The sequence below is a fragment of the Cylas formicarius genome, unplaced genomic scaffold (genome assembly GCF_029955315.1).
Source record: "Cylas formicarius isolate icCylForm1 unplaced genomic scaffold, icCylForm1.1 PGA_scaffold_12__32_contigs__length_19106922, whole genome shotgun sequence".
NCBI classification, from domain to species: Eukaryota; Metazoa; Arthropoda; class Insecta; order Coleoptera; family Brentidae; genus Cylas; species Cylas formicarius.
In genome coordinates, this window is record NW_026844225.1 from 10,946,992 (window position 1) to 10,972,055 (window position 25,064).

At 32.8% G+C, this 25,064-nt stretch overlaps 1 protein-coding gene across 3 annotated transcripts in view; it reads left to right on the forward strand.

Annotated features, from left to right (window-relative positions):
* Positions 1-25,064, forward strand: part of LOC132708575 (tyrosine-protein phosphatase 99A) — a 455,230-nt gene that overhangs the window by 309,670 nt on the left and 120,496 nt on the right. For all 3 annotated transcript variants that reach the window (XM_060680970.1, XM_060680971.1, XM_060680969.1), the window contains exon 5: positions 4,153-4,331. In XM_060680970.1, coding sequence (XP_060536953.1) covers positions 4,153-4,331 — 179 coding nt within the window. The remainder of the gene's footprint in view (positions 1-4,152; positions 4,332-25,064) is intronic.

The window sequence follows — 25,064 nt, forward strand, 5'->3', positions numbered from 1 at the left end:
AACAAATTTAATTTTCGTGTTCATTCTCTTAATTTTTGAAAAATGTTAATAATCTGGAATGCGACAATTTCACAGTTTGTGTAGAAATCTTTTTACCGAACACCTGAGAGATCTAAGACGCTTGTTGTTGTAGTTTCCTTTATCCGTTTCTATTTCCCTTGTTTGCTTTTCTTAATTAAGGCCCAGTTCATAATAACTAAACGTACTTATTCAAACAAAATGTCTAGCATGACGTAAAAAATGTATTTATATTTTAAATGGTTTAGAATTACATATCATACCACAGGATTAATTTATTAAATTTAATTTGTTACTTAGTAACTAAGATACCGTCAGTTAAAGCTTAGGGTGACCTTATTTTATTTACTTATTTAGTTATTGACAATTTAGGTTGTACACAGTCCAAAGTACCAAAAAAGCATCCACGTTTTATCTTACAAAGAAAGATCACAAGTAAATCTAAATTTTAGCAATTATCAGCACAAAATTAATACCATTAAGACAATTTTATATTTGAATTAAGATATCGTATTATATCCTAGAAAATAATTATGAAAATTAAATATATTTGGAAAGTTCTGTCCGTCCTATGTTCAATATCAAATACATCCCTTGCGTTCTGCCTTTATATTGTTAGGTTAATTTTTGATAAGAGGGGATTCAGCTTGACCCTTCAAGACTATCTGGAGCAGTTAGCGTTGTTTTGCTTTGGAGAGTAAGAACTTTAAATGTTGATCGAATATTTTTTGTAAAATATCTTTTGTCTCTGTTATAATTAGGATTCCAAATGACTGACCCGAGAGAAATTTTACTACAAACAAACGCAAGAGGAGATTTGGAGTTTGGGAGTTTCTTTTTATTTACATCTATTTATTTATTTATTTATAATTATTTACATTTAAGTTTTGACATACTTCAATGATGTTCTTATGTGAAAAATCGTTCGCTTACCTTTTATTTTTATTTATTTTCAAGTCTTGCATAGGAATTGCATAGGAATGCGCTAAGTTTGGTTGTGTTTAACTGTGTAGGGAATTGAGACATTGTTTCCTCTTTTGTCTCCAATAAAACTCCAGAATTTTTTGAGTTTCCGAAAATGTTCGCCTATATTTATTACAATGTATTACAAAGTTCGTAATTTACGAAAACGATCATACGCCTTTATATTTTTTATGAAATTGTTTTTTTTTATTACTGACAATTTTTAAAAACTAAAATAGACAGGAAACTTGCGAATTGCTAAATTATATTCTAGAATTCTGTCCATTATGGTCTAAAATTGATCTGTCAGTGTATCCACATGGCCACCTGTAAAAAGCTTAAAAGCAAAAAACAAACCAGAGGAACCTTAAAACTTTTGGTTGGCATTTTCAACAAACAGGTAATTCACTGATTCATGTAAATTTGCTACACTATCTCTGTTGCATAGAATTAAAGCCAGTATCTTGAAAATACCGACGCATTATCTCTGAGAATTTATTCCGGAATTGAATTGGTTAGTTGGTTGGTTGGTTAGACATGTTGAAATCGCCAATAAACAGGACATAGCAGTAAAGTAGAATCTCTTCGTATAATGAAAATGCTGCCATTGGGTAATTACATCCCTGTGGGATGTAAGTACAACGGTTGATTGCATTATCTCTGAATGGTTGTCTTGACAGCAATTACGCAACCTCCTCCATCTTGTTTGTTGACCTTGTTGTTCATCGTTAATTCGATACAAAAAACGTTCGGTAAACCCAAAACAAAGGGAACATAAAACGATACCGTCATATCGTATTATTTTACCGTGAATAAAATTAACTCAAAAATAACTTCACTGCCCCCAGAATTGGCAACTAAAATGTTAAAAACAGGAAAATCGCCGGTAATTCAACCGAAATAGGGTTTCACGTGAAAACTCCGGTAAAACTCGCTCGCTTTACACACACAACCGGATATTTTTGTTTCGAAATTTTCTGTTCCTTTAAATATGCATATCCGTAATTCAGTTAACTCCGTCCAAATTCGTTAGGCAACTATTAAATAATTAACCTTAAACGGTTTTTCACTTTTTTTGTGTGGTCGACGGCGAAAAGACGCTAGTCGATTTCCATGGAAATATTGTCGGGAGATTTCACAGTCATTTTACCTCTACTTACAATTTTAATGCTGTTTTTCTATAAATTAAAGCGTAATAAATTATCGGCTAGCGTTTTGGACGAAATGCTTATTCATGTTTGAATTAACTGTGTGGGTATTCCGAGAATAATTACAATGTAAACTATAAAAAGAAATCTAAAAATTAGTATTCAAATAATATACAAGGTGGATCCAAAAGTAGATGTCGATACTAAGTTCCTTCCTATAGGCATCTGTTACATTTTATGAACAAAAGAATACGAAACAAATATTTGATTTTAAAACGAAACCAGTAAAGTTTGCAAATACAAAATACAAAAAAAAAGTTCGAATTGGAGTACAAATAATCCGCGACGGATGAGATCGAATCATACATCCACAAAAAATAAAAATTTGGACCGGGATTTTCATTAACAAAATTACTGAACCTGATTGCTTTGATCAAAATCTTATTGGAACCCGGTATATAGAATTTCTTCAAAATAACTTTCTCGCAGTTTCTTTTCCAAACCCAAATCAGCGTGCTATGTCAGATAGACAGATTTGGTTTCAACAAGATAGTACGGTATTTCCCGAAGAGTGAATTAGTAAGATCAAAATCTCTAGATATTACTCCACCGGATTTTTTTTCTCTGTGGATATTGAAAATCATAAAAAAACAAAAAATTTAGATTATTTAAAATTTCGAATTAGATACGAAATAAAGGAAATTAATTATGCAGGTTAAAGAGTATACCACACGAATTATGCCTGAAATTTAACCAAGAATGCAAAAATGGATTTTAAAAAATGTTCCAAATAAAAAAAAACTACCCCGTATATTTTCTATTGATTTCAAAATTTGCGCAAGACCAAAATTATGATGGGCGTGTGGGAGATTTTTTTCTTATAGAATATGTTTTTATCTTTTGTCTTCAAATAATTGTTTTTGGAAGCCTATTTGCTTATCTAGTTGCCATAAGGTTGGGTGAGATTAGGAAAATAGGTTAAGTTATGAAATTAAGCTTCAACTTAGCATTTTGTAATTTTACTTTGCAATGGAATTATTATTATTAATATAATTTTTATTATTATATCGACCGAAATTTCAAAAATAATTTAAATCAGTAAGAACCTAATGTTAATATATTTCCAAAATCAAGATTATTTCTACTTCTACGTTCGACACAAGTTTTTATGTAATTTTCCTTTTAGCACATTTTGCAAAGTTTAAAAATTACACTTAGTTTCATTAAATTCTAAACCCAGAACAAACACTACTTAAAATATCTACAAAGAAATTTATTCATTTGTTTTTCCTTTTTAGTCAAAATATCTGGCATAATACGGACACTATTGTTATATTTTTATGAAATTATACTGTGGTATTTTTTTAAAAGTCTAAAAATAATTGAGCTTATACTTGTAAAGTCCTTGCAATTGTTAAAAATTAATAATACTGGTAATAATAATACGCATTTTTCTGTGTCTCATTAATATTTCGCATTGATAAAAAAAATATCTTCAAAACTACTGTTATCAAAAATAAACAAGCGAGAAAAAATTATGCAAGTAAGAGTCTTAAAGCCAGAACGGTACATCGGTGGGGGTATAGGGTGTCTCCTTTTTTGCTAGTATGCCGTTTTTATCCAGAAAATTTACGTGAAAACTGTAACCTAACATCATACATACAAAGTTTCAACAAAATATGTAAAACGCCCTCTATTATAGATATTGACAGCGAAAATTTAAAATGTTCCAATATTTTCACATAACGCGTATATCATTAACCCAATAAACAAATTTTTCGTTTGACTTTTGATAGGTAGTTAAGTAGTTTAAAGCTCCATCCCTAAAAACTTATCTAGGCGTATTTTGCGGGATAACGGTCCACTTGTGTGTGTTCCCGTTCACGTTCCCGTGTGCCCTACGGGAGGGTTTTATAGATTTCTACGCCACATCACGGGAACCGGTCCTCCCTAAAAACTCCCGTTGCACCTACCTTACGAAAAGGCAATATATCAGTGTCATATAATTCTTTTCTTGTTTCAGCGTGGTCGGGAGCAAAAATTTTACCGTACAGAAAGTGAACACCACGTCCAACGATCCTTCCTTTTACGTGAAAGGTTTGAGACCTTACACAGTTTATAGCTTCCAGATAATAGCCTGGAACGCACTTGGTTCGAGCAATCCCAGCAAACCATCCTTCTTTATGGTCACTTTACGAGAATGTAAGTAATTTGTTTTTACTTTTGAACTGCGAGCTCTGTACTTGTTAATATTTTTGCTGTCTGCTGTTTTTATGTCGCCGTATAAAAGAAATACCTCGTTTTCTCACTACTAACTCTCTAAATCAAAATATAGTAATTGTTTGGTATCATATAGTTAGCTTACTAAACTCTAAAGTAAAAGTAAAGTAAAGTATCTCAAATTGATTAATTATAAGTATATTGCTTTAAAAATCTACTGCCAAGCAACTTTTTAAATGCTTTCTATTATTTGCAAGAGACTCACAACTTTCTAAAAAAAATGTTTCTTACAACTTATAAAGAAATAACTGAAAATAATCCAAATAATAATAATAATAATAATAATAATAATAATAATAATAATAATAATAATAAATCAGAGGAGCTTTTTCTATTAAATTCATTTTCTCTTTATAATACTCTTTTCTAATATTTTTCGTCTCATTTTTATGATGAATCTTACATTCTAAATGTAGGCAGCATAAATAAAATAAATATATTTTTAATAATATAGATCACTGTGTAGCTATTATTTGTTACTACGCTAAACATGAAACCCAAAATAGAATATAATAATGCATATGATTCCTTATTTTAAGTTTAACTCAATTTTAAGAAAAAGAGTTATTTTTTTTTACTTATATATGTTATGTTATTTAAATTTACTTTATCCTGAAAGTATAAAAATTAATGTATCCGAATTGTACAGAGTCAACAATAGAGTAAAGTTTATAATCTCATTAGTTTGAAAAATTTTGCGAAAATGGTAAACACAAAAATTGTCGGGATGCAAAATTTACAATTATTTTAAAGTATACAGGGTGGCTCAAAAAAGCGTGACGAATTAAACATACATTTTTTTAAATTAAATTTTAACCCTATTTTGAAATCTTGTTTTGAATTCGTTTTGAAATTATTCAACTTTTTTGTTAATAATAATATATACCTAAACCTCATAGTTTTTTAAAGGCCGTCGTCGGTTGGAATTACTTCCTAACGTTTCGCTAGCACAAGTGGAGAGCTGCTTCAGAGGTCCTTCCATCTCCGATGTTGGACGTAGACTGACGATTTCTCCTGCGCAGCTTGTATTTATGCCGACTGGTGGTGGGCGAGGCTTGTTCGAACGCAGAACCCAAGTCTAACCTGACGAGAAGTGAAGGACTGGCACTGCGTAGCCTGAACACGGATGAGGGTATCATCATACTCCCAGCGGACAAAGGAAACGCAACCGTTCTTCTGAAGACCGAGGACTACGAAAGGAAGATTGAGGAACTCTTGGACCCAGGAAGCTACAAACCCCTGAAAAAGGATCCGACGCAAGCTAGACTACGTCTTACCAATCGGCTCATCAAGTCATCATCACTGTCAGAAGAAATCAAGAAGCGCATTGTGAGGACGGAGACTGTTCCACCAAGGCTCTATGGACTACCTAAGATACACAAAGTAGATGTCCCGTTAAGACCAATAGTTAGCGCACCCGGATCACCAACGTATTACTTGGCTAAACACTTGGCATCGCTGCTCCAACCACACGTAGGACACGTCACCAGTTACATCAAGGACTCCACCGACTTCGTGCGCAAGATTCAAGATATCAATATTGAACAAAACGACATCCTTGTGAGCTTCGACATCGTCTCACTGTTTACGAAAGTACCTCTGAAGAGTTGCTTGGACCTGGTGAACAGGATATTTCCTGTCGATATTTGCAAACTTTTTGAAGTCTGTCTGACCGGTAGCTATTTCGTGGTGAAGGGAAACTTCTACGAACAGGTGGTCGGAGTGGCAATGGGAAGTCCATTAAGCCCGGTTATAGCCAACTTATTTATGGAACACTTTGAGGAAAAAGCGATCGAAACCTCAGAGTACAAGCCAGCAACGTGGTTCCGGTACGTGGATGATCCCTTCGTGATTTGGAAACATGGTATGGACAAGCTCAACAACTTTCTGCATCAACTCAACAGTCAGCATCCCAGCATCCAGTTTACTATGGAGACTGAAAATGACCAACAACTTGCATTCTTAGACGTACTAGTGAGGAAGCGAGGTAACAAGCTGGGGCACACAGTGTACAGAAAACCAACCCATACGGACAGATACCTGCATGCTCTATCCAACCATCACCCAAGTCAAAAGTATGGGGTTATCAGAACCCTGACAGAACGAGCCCGAAGAATTTGTGAACCGGAGAACCTCCAGATGGAACTTGAACACCTGAAAACTGCGTTCGAGGTAAATGGCTACAGCAAGAGGGAGATTGAGAGATCAATGAACTCAAGATCATCAAGAGCACGGGATACCGAACAACGACCCTCCACCTCCCACGCATATCTGCCGTATATTCCGAGTGTCACTGGGCAGCGGGGAACACAGGATACACTTTGAGAGCTGTAAGTTACTAGCATCGGTCAACGGCTATCACAACAGGCTAGTCAGGGAAGCCATTGAGATACAAAAACACCCACACAATTTCAACAGAAAGGAGGAGACCCTTAGACTCAACCAAATCTGGAACCCGATCCTTAGGAACGCCCGAGCAGTACGGATCGATATCCCGAGACCAACCGAAGCGGAACAAGCCCCGCCCACCACCAATGGGCATAAATACAACCTGCGCAGGAGAAATCGTCAGTCTACGTCCAACATCGGAGATGGAAGGACGTCTGAAGAAGCTCGCCACTCGTGCTAGCGAAACGTTAGGAAGTAATTCCAAGCGACGACGGCCTTTAAACCCGAAACAAGATAATAGCTTATCAACGGGCCGCGAAAGCCTTAACCAATTATTTTTTCTGATAGATCTTACAAAGACCTACAACTTTTATTAAGTATACAATATACTCATTTTTAATCCTTGCGATTTATTTTAATTTGTCCTTAAGTTCTTCTTTCTGTCAATTTAAAACGCTCTAAATATATTCGTTTATTTTAAACACCCTGTAGCACCTAATTCAAATTCCATTGCATATGTATTTTACGTCATATACGGATATCAAAAATATGAGTGATTTATCTAACCGTTAAAAATATTGGCGCTATCGTATCTTTTTGGCCAGTGTTATATTAGTATTTTTAGAAAAAATAAAATATTTTAAAAACTATTAGCTTTTAGCTTTAGGTATGTATTTTTATTAATAAAAAAGTTTCCAAAATATATTTATATCCTCACGCTTTTTCAGCCACCCTGTACACGCTAAAACAATTTTAAATTATGCATCCTAACAATCCTTGCAGCTTTTCTGTTTACCGTTTTTGAAACCAACTTTTGAAACCAATGAGATAGTGAACTTTATTGCTGACTCTCTCGGTACCTATCAGTTAATTTTTAATTTATTGCTCTCTTATTAGAAATTTAATTCACTGCAAAATATATCAAAATGCAGTTTCTTCAAGCATCTTGTTGCCGGGTCTCGATTATCACCAATCGACGAATCTTTTTATGGTTTGCCAGCTTTTGTGCAAACATTGATTTACAAATTGAACCACAGCCATTGATTTAAGCCCAGATTATAATTACCCTTGTTCAATCACTGAACCCTTTAAATATGAAAGATTCTATTAAATGTTTATCTGCAAAATGCACCACCATAGGATCCTGAGAGTTTAAACGAATATTTTATAGGCTCCAATAAACCTACGCATTTACGCCCGTTTTGCTATACGCTGAACCAATAGACTTTTAATTTTAACCTGACGAACTTTTTTACTTTCTAGTAATTTTCTTTTTGTATAATTTTAGAAATATGAGTATTGAAACAACACCCGAGTTTTTGAATTTTGACACTATTGATTGAAACGTCAACCAGCTCGCTAGCCCAGTCTTTAAAAGGTCCGAAGTAATGGCCGACCTATTTGCAATCTTTTCTAAAATTTTATTTAACTTCTTTAAAACTTCACCAGCCTCAGATCTTGTTAAACCTGTATATTACTGGGTGTCATCAGCGTACTGTTATGTATGTTACACTGCTCAATGTTATCAAATATATCCGAAGTGAAGATAACAAATAACAAAGGCCCCAGAAAAGAACCTTGAGGTACACCTCTGTCCAACACTAATACGTATCAGCAAAGGCGAAGCAAAAAATCATATTGTTCACACCCATTATAACATTCAATCATAGCAACCAGCTAAATAAACGTTTTTATAGCTGACAAGGTGTAGGTCGCATTTTTTTTCAACTCCCTTTGAGTTATCTACTTACAAGTCTTTATCCCAACGCCATTTTCCCGTTTTCAGATAATATGAAAAGCGCGGACTTCAAATTGGCTCAATAATTCTAAATCATTCGCGCGTTCACGCAAATAAAAGAGAAGTAGAATTATTGTAAATTAATATTCCGATTCTCCCAAAAAAAACGAAAAATTTCTGTGCCCCGTTGGGCACCATCACTGAATTGTTTAATTAATACATTTCTAAGAAAACTCAATCAATCAATCATAGTTAATTAAACTATTTATTTATAATGCCATGTCTGTATATCCAGTAAATTTAAAACACATTTTGATCAAATTTGACTAGTCAATTAAGAACACCCTTGTGAAATCTTTGTTTATGGTTCAATTTTGATAATTTTTTTGCTGATATATTTCTTAAAAATACACTTAAACATTGTTTTGCTTATTGCTTCAACCTAAAGTCTTGATGAGCCTAGTTGATATTTTTCGTCCGGTCTCTGCAATGTATTCTTTGCCGCATTGCATGGAATGCATGAATAAATGAATATCAACTAGGCTCAAAGAACATGAAAGAGGCTTAAGACTAACACAAATAAACTCATCAGCAGTTGCCCAAAAAAAAACAATGACGAAATCCGACATTAAGTTTTATTCGATAAAACTAAAATTATTGCCAACGAAAAATCCTAGAGTCTATAGAAATCTAACATTGAACTGAGGAGGCTTTTACTTGATAAAAATCCAAATCCAAATGATATTTGATAAAGACACGGTGTTGTCGAAACAATTGTCATGTCAAAATATATAATTTCGTGAAAATCTGAACTTTTAGTTATTTATTTTGAGAAATCTAACAACCTAATAATCTTAACCGCGACTCAGGTCTCTACCTGTCACCAATATGGGCATCAGTCATCCGAGACGGTGTTGATGCCCCTCAAACAATATAAAAGCAGATACAGAATAAAATGGGAACCAGTTTCAGTCAAACTCTGAAGAAGACAACAGGATAATTGGAGAAACGTTAGCAAATTCGACTCCACAAATACCGACGCAGATTAGATTAAGATATAAGCGCTTAATCAGACAAAACAGTACAAAACATGGACGCCAGGCCGCAGTTCCAATGCCTTAAAAATACATTTCGTGCCCTATAAAATTAAATTTTCACCAGTCGCAGAAATTGCAAAAACGCTCACTCACATTTTCTCAGTTTTATAGGCCACCCGGTATGTTTAAATATCGTGTGGCTGCATAATTAGATTTTAAAAGAACGGGTTTTAAAAGAAGTGAAAACTACTAATCAAACAATCCTCCGACGCCATACAGGCAATCCGTCCGTGATACACAAAGACAAATAAATTAGTTGATTTTCGCGACATCGGTCCGCAGTTCTCTAATGATTTTCTGTGAGATTACTTCCATTCTGGCACTTTCTACGTTAATTACTTACTACCAAAGTTAGTCAAGATAAAACCGGGGAGAAGTTCCATACTTGAAAGTGTGCAAGCTTGATGAGGTCTCTAGTGTTTCTGCATTTAATATCAGGAACCGAGAATTCATAAAGCGCTGGCTTCATTATTTTATTATTTAACACATTCTTATTGTACGCAAAAAGTCGCTTTACTTAATTCAGACGAGAAATATCAATAAACTTATAATTGAACGTACAACAATGTTATCACCCGGAATTTAAATTAAAATGGGGACAGGAAAGTCACGAGGCATTCAAGAGCCTTTTTGACTCTAAATTTAATTGAAGTACATATTTTCCTTTGGTAAATTTTTCGGATCTTTCTTTTACTCCAAAGGACTATCATCGGCGGCGAAATACAATTCAAGATAAAAGTATACGGGGAGACCGCAATCAATATATCCCCGTGTCTACTTTTTGTTACTTTTGAAAAATTCGATGTTTCGAAAGCATTTACGGTCGTATAAAAATGTTCCATCTCGATAACGGTAGGTTCTATGGGATCGCCATTGGTACTGAAATGATCAGCGTCGAAAAAAAAAATTTTTTTGTCTGTCTGTTCTCCGTTCTCGTCTTTTGATTTTTCCTGAATAACTTTCGAACCGTTGGAATTACAAAATTGAAATTTGCCTCCTTTTTAACGCTCCACGAGATACATAAGCTTATAAAAAATGGCCTCGATCCGATACCGGCATCCATTTTTTTTTGCGATTTTCCACTGTTTTTTGGACATCGCTATGAAATACGTTAAGTGACCTAAATTTAAAGCGATCGACTTAATATTTGCCATGTATATGCAGCTTTGCCCCGTTACGAAACCTGTTGAAAATGGGGGCGCTGGGGGGTCGAAAAGTATTTTTAAAAAATAAAAAAGCGCATGAGCAAGGGTCTACAAACAAGATCATTTTTCAAAAACCGTTTACGAGGTCAAAAAAATTCTTTAACTAAAAGACGCATAAGATACGGCTCCATAAACTTTTCTTCTTGACAATTTTTCAAAAATATATAGGGTGCGCCGCAAATTCAAAAAAACTGAAAAATGGATCCTCCTATTAATGAAAATTGATTATAACTGAAAGGCTACGATAAAGATGTCACTTTCTTTTACATTGCGACATAGCCCGCATAGACAGCTAAAACTTTTGTATTTAATGTTTTCACGTACCGGGTGTTCCCGAAATTCGGTGCTAAATAAGAAATGTGTTAAGTGTCCTAAATTTGCAGATATCAACTTCAAATTTAGCAGAGAAGTAAAGGTCTGTGTCCATATTTAAACAGTACAAATTGAGTGCAATTAAATTTTACCAATTTTTTTTTAATTGTTTTTTTTTTTGGTAATTTTGGCTTATAGAAAAATATGTTTTCTTCCATAATCGTTAACCTGATCGGCAACATTCTGTAACCAGCAGCCGCGGAAGATCTAGTGCAATAATGTTTATTTCAGACATTTTTTTCGATTATATACAGGTTTTTCAAATTATAAGCAAAAATCTAAAAGTTGACTTTTTACAGAGCCAATAATCGCAATAACCGCAAATAAAAATTGTAAAAAATGTGGGTAATCGGTTCAAACAGTGCCATAGGCCGCATCAAGAGCTACAATTTTTGTATTTGAAGTGTTCGTCTATCACACACGCTCGGGATATTTGAAAAAATCCATATGAAAACAGCTATTTTTGGAGGCTCAGCCAAGACGCGATGACGTCATTGATTGTTACGGAGCAGTGCATGGTTTCAGAAAAAACTTATTTTCTTGAAAACCATTTACTGTTCTGGACAAATTCTTATACCACGAAGATCCAGGGCTCTAACGTCCATTTGCGGAATTTTTTCGATTATGTACATCGAAAAGACCCTGAAAATTGCCGTTTTCGTGGATAAATTATTAGCAGTAAATGAAAAACTATAAAACATTGCATAATTTGTTCTAAACAGTCTCGAACATTGTGTCGAGAGAGAGAGTTTCAGGTTTCACCTATCATACAGGGCGCGCGAGATACTTAGAATAAAACAAATGGAAATCGTTATTACTTGTCCAATTTTTTATATTTATCAAAGTTTGTCGTGACTTTGAAATTCGGCGATAAGTAAAAGACGCTTTATACAGGGTGTGTACACAATATAATTACATCGATTTTGCGAAAGTTCCATAGCACGGTAAAAAAACAATGCGTCTCTCTAGGACACGAAACCGCTAAGCGCCTTCTTTTTATAATAAAATAAAAAGCTGCTTCGCGCTACGCGCTACGAACTTGCCCCGCCCAGCTACGATTTTTCGAAAGCAATCTTGTTGTATTCGCGGGAAATGAAAATGCCCGATAAGTAAAACTAACCTTCAAAAAATATCGGAGGATTAAAATAAAATTTAATCCCGTCTGCATCTGCAACTTTTATTCTATCAGATTGCCCTCGTTTTCAGTATAAGCCTACAAATTGGAGGCAATGTCACGTTTCTACGTTAAGCTTTTGTTATATTTTTTGCCCATTTTTTATAAAATTCAACGTACGCTTCCAATATCGTTTGCTAAAATTCCGGTTCTATCGGTTAATCGAAGCGAAATCTACTGGTCGATTTTTAAAATGTATTTTATGTGTCAAGTTAAATGAAAATTCATTAAAATCATCTCAACACAAAGTGCGAAAAAAGAATTAAAAATATGAAAGTCATAGATATATAGATAAACGTGCATGCTTCTCCTAATATAATAAAATATACCGCTAATCTGTTCCTACATTTAAAATAAATAGAAAATGCATGGGATTAACTACGGCTCATATTCTACAATAAAATATAATATCGCTTCTACATAATACTCCGAATTGGAATCGATTGAAAAAAATGAGACAAGAAAAACGAGAATTCTTAAGATATTGTTTATGTAAAGGTACAAATATGGAAAATTGGCTTTCGGGCTATTCTTAAATGAAAAAACACATAGAAAACAAACAAAATAAAAATTAATTTTAGCAAGTTCTGAATAAAACTTCAATTTTTGCTAAGTTTCGAAATTAATGTTTGCTCTCACTCTCTCAATTAATCTATAATGTTAATTATGAATCAGCACATACATGCAATAGGATTCAGGTACAGGTAAGGGGTTGAGGCACTGGCTTCCTAACCCTTGCCTTGAAAAATAAAATGAAACATTTATTTGAAAATAAGTAATACAAGTCTAAATTTTAAAGTTCCCATTCGAATTCCCAATAAAAAAATACTTATTAAACTATTTTCTTGAGTGCATTTCAAGAAAGTTAAATATAAAAAAATATTTAAAGTTATAAATAAAATATTTTATTGTGGTGCCCATACCTAATTGCAATATTTGGAAAAATTAGTATACACTTAATGCAATAAATAGAAGATAATTTGCGGTTAGTGTTGAAATGTTTTTGACTACTGTCGATAAAGACGTGTGCGGCGAAACGGTGTGTTCAACTGTTTAAAATTCTGAAGATAACGGATGGCGATTATTTTGTTGCTATCTAACCACCAGTGGTGTAACAACGATTCCAGCTAAGGTCAGTTTAAGTCTAGACATCTTCGATCCGTCAGAGATAGAATTCCGTATGAGATACCAACAATTTACAGCGTTACATGCAAATGCTGCAAAGAATACATTGGAGAAACGGAAGAAAAATATCAACTAGGCTCAAAGAACATAATATGGTAGATATGTCACAAACGCTTAGTTTTTGATAAATAAAATTGCGCCAAAACGTCTGCCAGATTAAATAAACAAAATTATTTATTATTAATTAATTATTAATTATTATTATTCTTTATTATTAAATTATTATTCTTAGTTTAAAAAAAACCTTAAGCTCCTTTTAATAGTTTCCAATTGTAGTTGTGAAAAAAATACGAAAGCTAATCGTTTAAATTTCTAGAACCAACCTACGCTACGCTACTGACAGCCACAGCTCTAGCCACAAAAGCAAAATAGATCCGGACAAAGTTCCTATTACGGACGATTAACTAAGGCACGCTCTCGCTTGGTTTAATGCCGTTAATGCCAACTGAATGCATTTAAATAAAAACCAGCGCGATCCTCCTCCGCCATTTCATCCACAAAGATATCGAAAAAGGCGTTAAACGAGAAAAAAACTATCGTCTCCACGAATAAGGATTTGACGATTTGAAACATCGGTTCGAGTTGCGAGATAAATCTAAAAATCTGTCCAAATAAGACTATCTTAAAGATTAACCAAATATTTTATAAAACTAACCAAAATCATAAAACATTACTTTGAGAAAAACATTTGAATGAGCAAAGAATTGGCAAAGCAATTTGGGAGAAGACTCAAAAAAGGCTTTCAAAAAGAAACAAATGTATCAGCAACAATAAGAAAGTGCTTAGCAGCAAGCTACTATAGGTAAATTGCAAATATGCAAAAGTATATAGGGACCTATAGCACTGAACAATAGACAAAAATAGACAACAAAACAAGGGAATATACAGGCAATAAAGGTAAACGATGGATGATGAATAAGATCCAAAATGAAGCAGCAAGCACTATTCGATAAAACATCTAGCCTAGGGAGATAGATTAAGAAGGAAAGGACATAGAAAATAACAAACTACTGAAGTTTAGCACAAGGTGAAAAAAGAAAACCAGAAAAAGGATGGATCGACAATATACTGAACAAGCTATGGACAGGAGAGAGTGGAGATAATAACATAAAGCGTTTGAGAAAAAAAAATGAAATATGGCGCTTCTAGCAAAAGAATATAAAAATTTCTCGATACTGTATTATTCATTCACAGGGAAACACGACCTAGTTACATTAATTCTTACAAAACGAGAAACATGAACTAATCGATCATCACGTTTGCAAAGAATAATTCGGATACAAAAGCGTTGACGTAAATAAATTTCCAAGTGACCGATCGCGCTGGTAACCACGTTACCAGAAAGATTGGACCGAAATGGCGGATATATTTTTTACAATCGTGACGCTTGTTTTGCTTGGAAATGAACGAAACTTAATATCGGCTCGAGGCGTTTGTGAGAAAAAAAAATGACGCAAAATTAAGTTTGTCGAAAACGCCCGGGGATACGTTTATCCTAAGGTCTCGTCTTTTCGCAGTGCTGATTTTTCTACTCCCCCGTCACTTTTAGCTAAACACGGAAGCAGTCGATATGTTATATGGAAGAATAACAACGTTACGCATTTCCATTGTCTACTATCGACCGTAAAAAACTTGTGTTTTGAATTCGCTTGTGCTTTTAAAATATTATATTGTTATTTGTTTTGCAGTTTCTTACATTTAAATTTTATGTCAAAGCTGACGTTTGTAAGTCTAGACATATCTATCGATTTCTTTCAATAAAAGCCTTTTTAACAGTCTTAGTTATTTTATTATAGTTAATTATTATTATATTAATACAAATAATCTCGTATCTAAACAACATTTTTCCAAAAAATTAATAAATAATTTGGAAAGTAGTAATAGCACATGAAACAAATAAAAGAGATAGTTTAATATTTGCAGCATCCAGATGAAATATATTAAAATTAAAGTTTTTCTATTAATTGCTATTATATATTTTTTTATCCCTCTGGATATTTTTCAGCAAATGTCAAAATAGTTTTGATAAGATTCGAGAAAGAAGACATTTGACTATTTATTTATCTATGTATATTTTCAAATTATTAATACAGACGACATTGTGTAACAAAATAAACCGCAAATATATAACAAAGGATTTCAGTAGGAGAAATCGATAGATATATTTAGATCTACAAACGTCATTAAAAAATTTAAAAATCGAGAAATGTCAGAAACGGCAAGAAGTTGTTATAACATGTTATATAGAAAATATGTCTATAACTCCGGGAGATTTAAAAACGCGTTATTATATACACAAAACACCTATAAAAATATAAAATATAAAAAAAAATAAAATACGTATAACTTTAAGTTTTATTGATTTTTTTTTTCATTCCATTGTTATTCCATAAGAAAGGGTTATCCGGTAATTAAGTTTTTTCTATTGAATTAGACATTTGCTGAAGAAGCTTCAAAAACAACATGGAGTGCATGTATTAATAATATTGGTTATTTATATCGTTAATTAAGACTTAACCGCTAAAGAATTCACTTTAACATTCTGTAGATTTTATTTTTTATAAAATTTCCTCCGTATCAATGTGTTAAAAATGGGCACCATTCTTTATTAAACTGTGGTATTGGGGAATGAAGTGCTCTGACATTGATTAAAAAGATATCCAACATGCCTGCTACAAAACCAAAAGAGTCAATAATCAATAATCGAATAATTTTTTAACGTGCGTAAAAGAAACTATCGCAAAAACTACAACTATAACCATCAGACAAAAATAAACCTCCAAAGAAGAGATATATGTTCTTAAGGCCTTTTTGTAAAGACGCCAAGCCAACGTTGATATAATTTAAAAAATTATGGTATTATTTATATATGTATCTGTCAGTTCGTGTGTATTTTAAAGCGAAGTTTATCCATAAAATACAAAAATGATATCCAACATGCCTGGTACAAAACCAGGGAATGTTTACCATCATTGCATAATTCTGCAACTTGTATAAAAGAAACCATTCCAAAAAAATGACAACCATAACCATCAGACAAAAATAAACCTCCAAAGAAGAGATTTTGTAAATTAAATTTTCATAACATGGATTAAAGTAAGAAACATATGAACAACTTGCATAAAAATGCAGAACATATGTTTTTAAGGTCTTTTTGTAAACACCAGTTATAAGGGAAGCCAACGTTGATATAATTTAAAAAATAATTGTATTATTTATATATGTATCTGTAAGTTTGTGTGTATTTTAAAGCGAAGTTTATCCATAGAATAGAAAAATGATCTCCAACATGCCCGGTACAAAACCAGGGGATGTTTACCATCATTGTATAATTTTGCAACTTGACGACAATGACAACCACAACCATCACACAAAAATCAACCTCCAAAGAAGAGATTCCTTACGTTAAATTTTCATAATATGGATAAAGTAAGAAAAATATAAAGCACTTGCACAAAAATGCAGAATCACTTTTGCATTTCGTATCTCTCAGGTCAATTATAGAAGACACGAAAGTAATGTTAAATGTTTAATTAGAAAATATTAAATAAAAAATATTAAATTAAATGATAGTCCTAAAAGTTACAATTTTTTTCTGTTGATTATTTCAAAAACGAATAGTTAATTTATTACGTGTTTAATAATAATTATCAAAAAGGACTAGAAACGACGTAAACGCAGACAAAACAAATGAGCATTGACCCCCGATGCATAAAAAAAAACCGTCAAATGGCGTCGCGGTGCCAAAGCAAACAAACTAGTCGTCGAAAGTTTGTTGTAACAAAATTCGGAACTGTTTAATTTGTAGGTAATGCATTTTAGATTACAACGGCGTGCATTTCAGGTAAATCCTCAAGTAATGCCGGTGTAATCCACCTTCGGTTATTCCCAAGAAGTTTAATGTAAACGAAGGTTCGTACGTGGGGAAGTTTTTAATACGGCCGGGGGTACAATTTGAGCTTCTCTTATTTTGAAGTAGAGGCTGCGAACGATTAATGCAGTTCCTTGAATCCCCCGAACCGTTCGGGTTTGCGTCAAACTATTTTAAACTTGATGCCGAACTTAGACGTCATTAGATCTAAGCGCCGAATTTACCGAGAAACCCCCCAACTTGGATTTCCGCGACGCCCCGTGAGTGAAGGGCCTATAAACAACTAAAACTTATATGCGAGTTATACGTTTAAAGATTAAAACTTTCGATTTTTAATAACTAATTGTCAGAAAATTCCTTATTGGAATACATCCAACAAAAATTGAAATCAGACATACAAAAAAACAGAAAAAATCTAATTAACCGTCTGAAAATAAATCCACATTAATAAAGGAAGGATTTTCGTTGCAGTGGGAAAGAATTTATAGAATATCGATAACAAATATACACCTATGAAGAACAAAACGTTCATTGATATACAGTTTACTCCATAGATTACTGAAAATATTAAATTTTTAATGAAGTTAAGAGACAAGGCCTACAAAAAATATAAATATGAACATCGTCTCCTTACTTATTATAGACAACCAAGGAATTATAAACATGTAAGAGCTAGAGAAAAAATAAAACATTTTCACAAAAAAAAGATCAAGAATTCTAGAGAACTGCTCATAAACTAAATAGATCTAACAGTGAAAATCGGTTCTAGATTCCAGAAGAGCTCCAAAAGTGCACAGTTATTTACCTGATACTACCGATCTATTAAATGTTTACTCTAATATGGGAAGAGACGAAGTATTATACTTTGATCTAATTAATCAAACCGATTATGAAAAAATAATCACAGGTACTACTTCAAACGCGGTTGGAGAGGACGGAATCTCAATTCGAGATATAAAAATCATTAAATCTAATGCCAAGTTGGCAGACCCTTGAAAGGTTTGTAACCTGTAAGCACGCTCCCAGCAATTTCTAAAATATTGGAAAAAATACATACTGAGTTTTTAGAAAACAATAATCTTATACCGGATTGCCAATCAGGATTTAGAAAACATTTTAGCACCACAATAGCACTAGTTAATGATGAAAGGTATAATGAGGAACAGGGAAATGGTACTTGTATAGCTATACCTGATTTGTGAAAAGCTTTACAGCAAGAAAAACATTATGCCTACGGTGTCCCTCTCGATGCAAAAATAAAATGTAAAGACAGCAAAATGACGACTTGTAATGGCTTAGCATGAATTTTAGACTTGTACATCATTCTTGTTTTTTTTATATTAAATTATTAATGACTCCCCATCAGAATTTCAGCATTCGTTTTCTTATAATGATAAGTAAATTGCATGTAATCTAAATTTTATGAATTAGCGTATTAATGCAAGTTAGTGACTATTGCTTAACAGTTTAACATGTTTTGTTTAAAATTTAGTACCTATTCTACAGTGTACTTGCTGGTTCAGTAGAATGAATAGCTTTAAGCTAGACTGTGCCAGTAGAGAATAACTTTTTTTTTGATTAACTGCAAATTATTATCCTCGTTTAATAATAATTATAAGTGATATTATTATTAAATAACAAATCATAACCGAGATATACGAGGGCAGCGAAAAAATTTCCCGGCCCGAATATGAAAGAAACAAAGTAGAGTAACATTTTATTATTATTTTTCAATATAATGCCCCTTAACTTCAATACACTTATTACATCTCCTTATTAACAACTCAATCCCTTTAAAAGAATATTCTTTTAGTTTACTGCAAAATGAGCTAAAACAGCTGGTTTAAACTCAACTTCGTCGTTAAGTAAGTAAGTCCTTTTTCAAATATCTAAACAAATAATAGTCGCTGGGGACCATATCTGGACTATAGGAAGCTTGTGCCACACCAGCAATATGGACAGGTGCATTATCGTGCAAAAGACGCACGCCTCTGGTCAGTTTTCCTCAACGTTGTATGTGGTCTCATAATTTAAGTAATAATGTTGCGTAATATTTACCATTGACAGTGGTATTACTTTCTTTAAAATCTGTGAAAAGAATTCCTTCACAATCCCGAAAGATTGTGGGCATCACCTTTTTTGTTGACTGGCAGACTCTGAATTTTCTTGGAGATGCTTCACCCTTACGACGTCACTCCATTAATTCTTTTTTCGATAGAGGGTCATAATAGAGAACCATAGTTTCATCTCCCGTCACAATATCCCTGGCTTCGGTTACGACCCACAGAGTTCCAAAGAAGACCGCGTACACTCGACACGGTGTTGTTTTTGAATAGCCGAAAGGTTTTTAGGAACCCATCTTCTACTAACTTTATGCATACCTAAATGATCATGCAGGATTCGACGAACACTTGTATCAGAAAGCTTAGTAATTTCTGAGATTTCCTTGACCTTTAAACGTCGATCACTCAATACCACCTCTTCCACAATCGCAACAATATTTTACCCATTTTTTCACTACAGAATACGAAGGAGAACTTTGGCCGAACACACCATCCAGCCTTTCTTTAATAATTTTATGTGCTCTATACTCAATTTGCTTTGTTTGTGACATTTTTTCGGACATTTCTTTTTTAAAATGATGTCAATAAAAAACTATTTGACGCAAGACTTCAATTTTTTTTGCAGCCTACTAAGATATAGATTTAAAAGAAGACAAAGTTTTATCGTGATACTGGAGCTGCATCTATGTCAGGCCGGGAAATTTTGACGCTAACCTCGTATATTATTATATTTTCTTTGTATAGTTTCCACGTTTCCTTGAGCTTTAATATTTGCAGATAATTTATTATATTGCTTATAAAAAGATGTTATTTTGACTAATACCAATACTTACTTCATATGTCTCCAACAAACTTATAACTGCTTAATTAAATTTTATGGAACTAACTGGTTCAGTATTTTGAATATCAAAAACATACGATTAGGAGCTATAGTCTGCTTTACACTAACACCTGCAACATACCAACCCTGCTATTTTGTAATTATTAAAAAATATTCAGATCATTACCTGTAAGTTTCTCTTTGCCTTTGTAAACTAGATCAAACTGGAATTTGTAATTACAACTGATGGGGCGTGTTTATTTACCCGTTATGTTGGAATATTCTGATTCTTCTCTGAATTCCGAATAAAAAAATCGTTAAGAATGTATAAGAATTTGGGGCGCCAATGTCAATGAAGTAATAGAACAATGCAATTGACCACTGATTAAATTTTGGATCGAAACAGCGCGGATGGTTTTATTGCAATGAAATATAAATATCTGGTTTGCAGTTTCCATTTTATTTCGCCCAATATATTAATCACATTCTGCTTTAATTTGCATAGAAATAAATAGCCTGTCCGAGAGGGTTACTTTCGACGTTGAACGTTTTAGTCGGAAACGAACTTAAAATAGAAACCCATTCCACCGGTATATTGGCAAACCCTCTACAGGCCAACTTTATCAAATACACTAACTTCAATTGAAGTTAATTCGATTTCGAGTTAAAAAAGCATTTCGGTACTCGTCGGGAGAAAAATTGATCATAAAAGAAAATAACTTAAACTTTCGGACGATCGAGACGGAGTGCCCAGAACTTTTCTGAAATTGGACGTTTTTGGTCCCCAACGTAAATGACACCGGAAACGACACTTTACGCTCAGTTTTACGCTTTAATTTATAAGCAATATTCTTTGGTGTTGTTCGCTTGAGATTATATCAAGTGCGGACTCAGGATTAACTGACATTTTCAAAAACTTTCATGTTAAATATGTATAATTTAAAGTAATACTCTAGTTATTTTTGTTTATTATTGTAAGTCAATTTAACCATGAGACCTAACATTGGGTCATTGTGTTTACAGAAAACCTACGCATACGGACCGATACCTTAATGCATGATCACATCACCATCTGGCCAAAAATCATCGGTTATCAACTCTCTTGTTTACAGAGCCGTAAAAGTATCTCAGCCCGAGTCGCAGAACCCAGAATTAGAACACCTTACCTCTGCTCTTCTCTCTAATAATTTCCACATTAAAGATATGAAGCGTTCCAACAAAAAATACACTTCACCACAACCTTCCAATAGCAATGATGTCGAAAGCAATCCTACACTTGCCACTGTGGTCCTTCACACTCATGAAACTGACATAAAATTTTATTCGATAAAACTTAAATTCTTGCATGTAATCAGTTCTCTTACAAAACGAAAAATCCGAGAGTCTATAGAATTCTATAAACAACCCAACAATCTTAACCGCGACTCAGGTCTCTACCCGTCACCAATATGGGAATCAGTCATCGGGACGGAGTTTATGCCCCTCAAGTAGCTCCGCCCCCCTCAAACAATATATAAGCAGGTACAGAGTAAAATACGAGCCAGTTTCAGTGAAGCTCTGAAGAAACCAACAGTGATTGGCGAACACAATCACAAAACCGCACATAAAATTTTATTCGATAAAACTAAAATTCTTACATGTAATCAATTCTTCTACCAACCAAAAATGAGACAATATTCATGCCGCTCTTTTAGCTCCCCCCCCCCCTTATCAAAAAATATATAAACACGGACAAAGTACAATTCGACCAAGTTTGATTCAACAACCAAATACTAATAGTGTGACATTTTCCCTCTTTTTTCTAAATCAACAGTTAATATTATTACATATAAAGTGTATGTTATTATCACAATTAGAAGTTTCCACAGCCATTAAAATAATAATATCTGCCTTTCCATGGAGGATCGCTTTAATTGTAAGTCTCCCTATGAGAGAATTTCTTCTTCGTCTTTTATAAAGAATTCGTACTAACAACATATGTCATCGCCTTTGCCTTCCTTTAATTTTAAATTCTTGCTGGTTTAGTGAAGTGAATGTTTATGAAATGATTATCTTTCTCATTGCAGTATCTGAAAATAAAACTGAAAGAATTTTTAATTTTTTTATTAATTAATTAATGATTAATATTAATTTAGGCACGCAGATTGCAACCTTATTAGTCATTTTAGTTTAAAGTTTTGTTATACTTAAATAAAATTTCATTATATACGTCAAAAATTCACTACGCCGTTTCCGAAACACCTAATGGGAGTTGCGGAGGTTTATGGAGCCCTCAAGGCCACACAAAGTATTTTATAGGAAATATATACTTCGTGCTTTCTCTTGTCCACAAAATCCTTTGAAAACCTAGAACATTTCACGAGATTAATATAAAACAGCGCAAGATAAAAGATTCTCAAAGGCGGACAAATATACCAGTTCTGTTGTCCAAGGCACAACAAAAAGAGGAAGAAATATATGAATCGTGGTGCAAAAATATTTTCCGTAATATTCGCGTTTTTTTTTAACAGATTGGGTTGCAATCGTTAGTCTCCGGAAAACAGACAAAAGTTATCACACCCCCACACAACTTGGGCGTGTTGGGGATTATTTTTAATATGACTGTTCTTATTTAAACATGGAATTCGTAAAGTATAAACGATAATGAAGGAGATCGTGATGAACGAAGAACAAATCTGAAGTTGTAAAATTCCGGCTGAATACGCGAATTGAATATAAAGTATCGTTTCCAAGACGTCTTTTATTTGGGGAACTTTAATTCATTTTCCGTCTCCATTTTATGATCGAATATGATCCGGATAGTTCCGGAACAACGGATAAACACCATAAGCAAAGTGACCATAAAAACCACCCCACATCTAATACGAAAATCTTCATATAAGGTGGATCGCAATTAGAACTTCAAATGATTTTATATCTTCGACATTTTTTTTTTTAATTTGGACATTAAAATAAGTTTGATGATATAAACTGTAAAAGTTTTAGTGTTGTTGCGGCTGTAAATTTAGTGCTTTGCTGATATTTATTAAATTATATTTTATTTATACGTTAAACATCAAATCTGTCGAATAAATTTTAATAAAACGAAATTCCTTATTTCAGCAAATAGTTTTAAATTAAAATCATACAAGCGACATCAGTAAACATCGTAAATCGGTAAAAACTATTAATCAGTCCTTATTTATTTATCTTTAGATATACATTAATATCTATATTATTATTAATCATAATAAATTTTAGATAAATTCATCAAATTATCTTATTTTCTACAGTTAAGAGGCAATGTTTATAAAATTTATAAATATTGTCCGAAAGTTGTAAACTCCGCGAAAAAGGTAGCTTCAAAAGAAAAGCGAAATACTCCAGTTGGAGAGTTCAATACTCCAAGTCGAAACTCAGGCTATAATGAAAACAAATAAATTGTAACTCTAAAAGAAGTAAATTTAAACGAATGACCGTACGAACTTTTTAAACTTGGTTCAAACCCGAGATTAAGTCCGGCGCTTTCGCGAAGATTTGACCTTGACGTTACGGAAACCGCTGCGGCTGTTTCACTAATAAATCAAAGGTTCAAAGTTTGATTTATAACGCTTGAGAAAAATTCCCTCATTTAATTCTAATTCAATCAAAAAGTTTAAATAAATGGAGCCAACTTTTTTAAACAAGTTCGGGGATAGAAAAAAATTACTTTAAATTTTGAATATATCAGTAAGCTAAATAAATCTTTAATCTGTTGAAATGCTGTGTGAAAATGCATAAAAGTTAATATAGAAGGAAGATTTTATATCTAGCAACTAGTAATAGAATCAACACGCAACAATAACTTAACCTGGCAATAGAACAAAGAAGAAAAGCATTAATTTATAAAAATTTGGAAATAAAAATGGATGTGTATGTTACTGACCTAAAACGTTGTATATTTATTTTTGATAAATTTACATTAATATGAATTGTATTGCATTTTCACTGTCCCAAAATTTTTTTTGTATATAACTTTATATTATGTATTAAAAGATCACACTTCTCTTTTATTATATTATATGATATTATAGAAGCAGTTAGCGTAATATTAAATAATAATTACTTTTAATGTCAAGAAACATTTTACCAACAATAAAATGGATGTGCTTTGGGCTCACCAATTTCAACTTGATGGAATATTTAGAAGAAAATGTTTTACAAAATTTAAATTTTAATATAATTTTTGTCAAAAGTTTTGTTTGTATAACAGCTATACCAAAAATCATCAATGATATTCTTAATGCTTTTAATAATAATTTTCATCCTAAATTTACTATTGAAATATAATAAGCAAAAAAATTGCTTGACATAACTTTAATGAGAAATGTTAATAATAGCAACAAAAAAGCACAATTGTATACAAAAGATCTATGGTCAGGAAGATATCTAAATTTTAAAAAAATGCTGTTATTTAAGGTTTAACAGTTGGTGCTATAAAACTAACATCACCAGAATATGGGGCAGACATTTTATCACAAGATAAAAAAAAATAATTAAAAATCGTTTCTCTGAAAATAGCATTAAAAAATTGTTAAACAATGGATCTAAATGTTTTGTAATAAAAATATTCCATATATAAATAATATATCTGAAGAAATAAAACATATTCTTATCAAATATGTTTGCCACAAATCTTTCAAAACATTAAACTCAATTTTTACCCCGTTAAAAAGTAAAATTCCGGTTAAAATGAAATCAAATGATAAGTCAACTTTTATAAA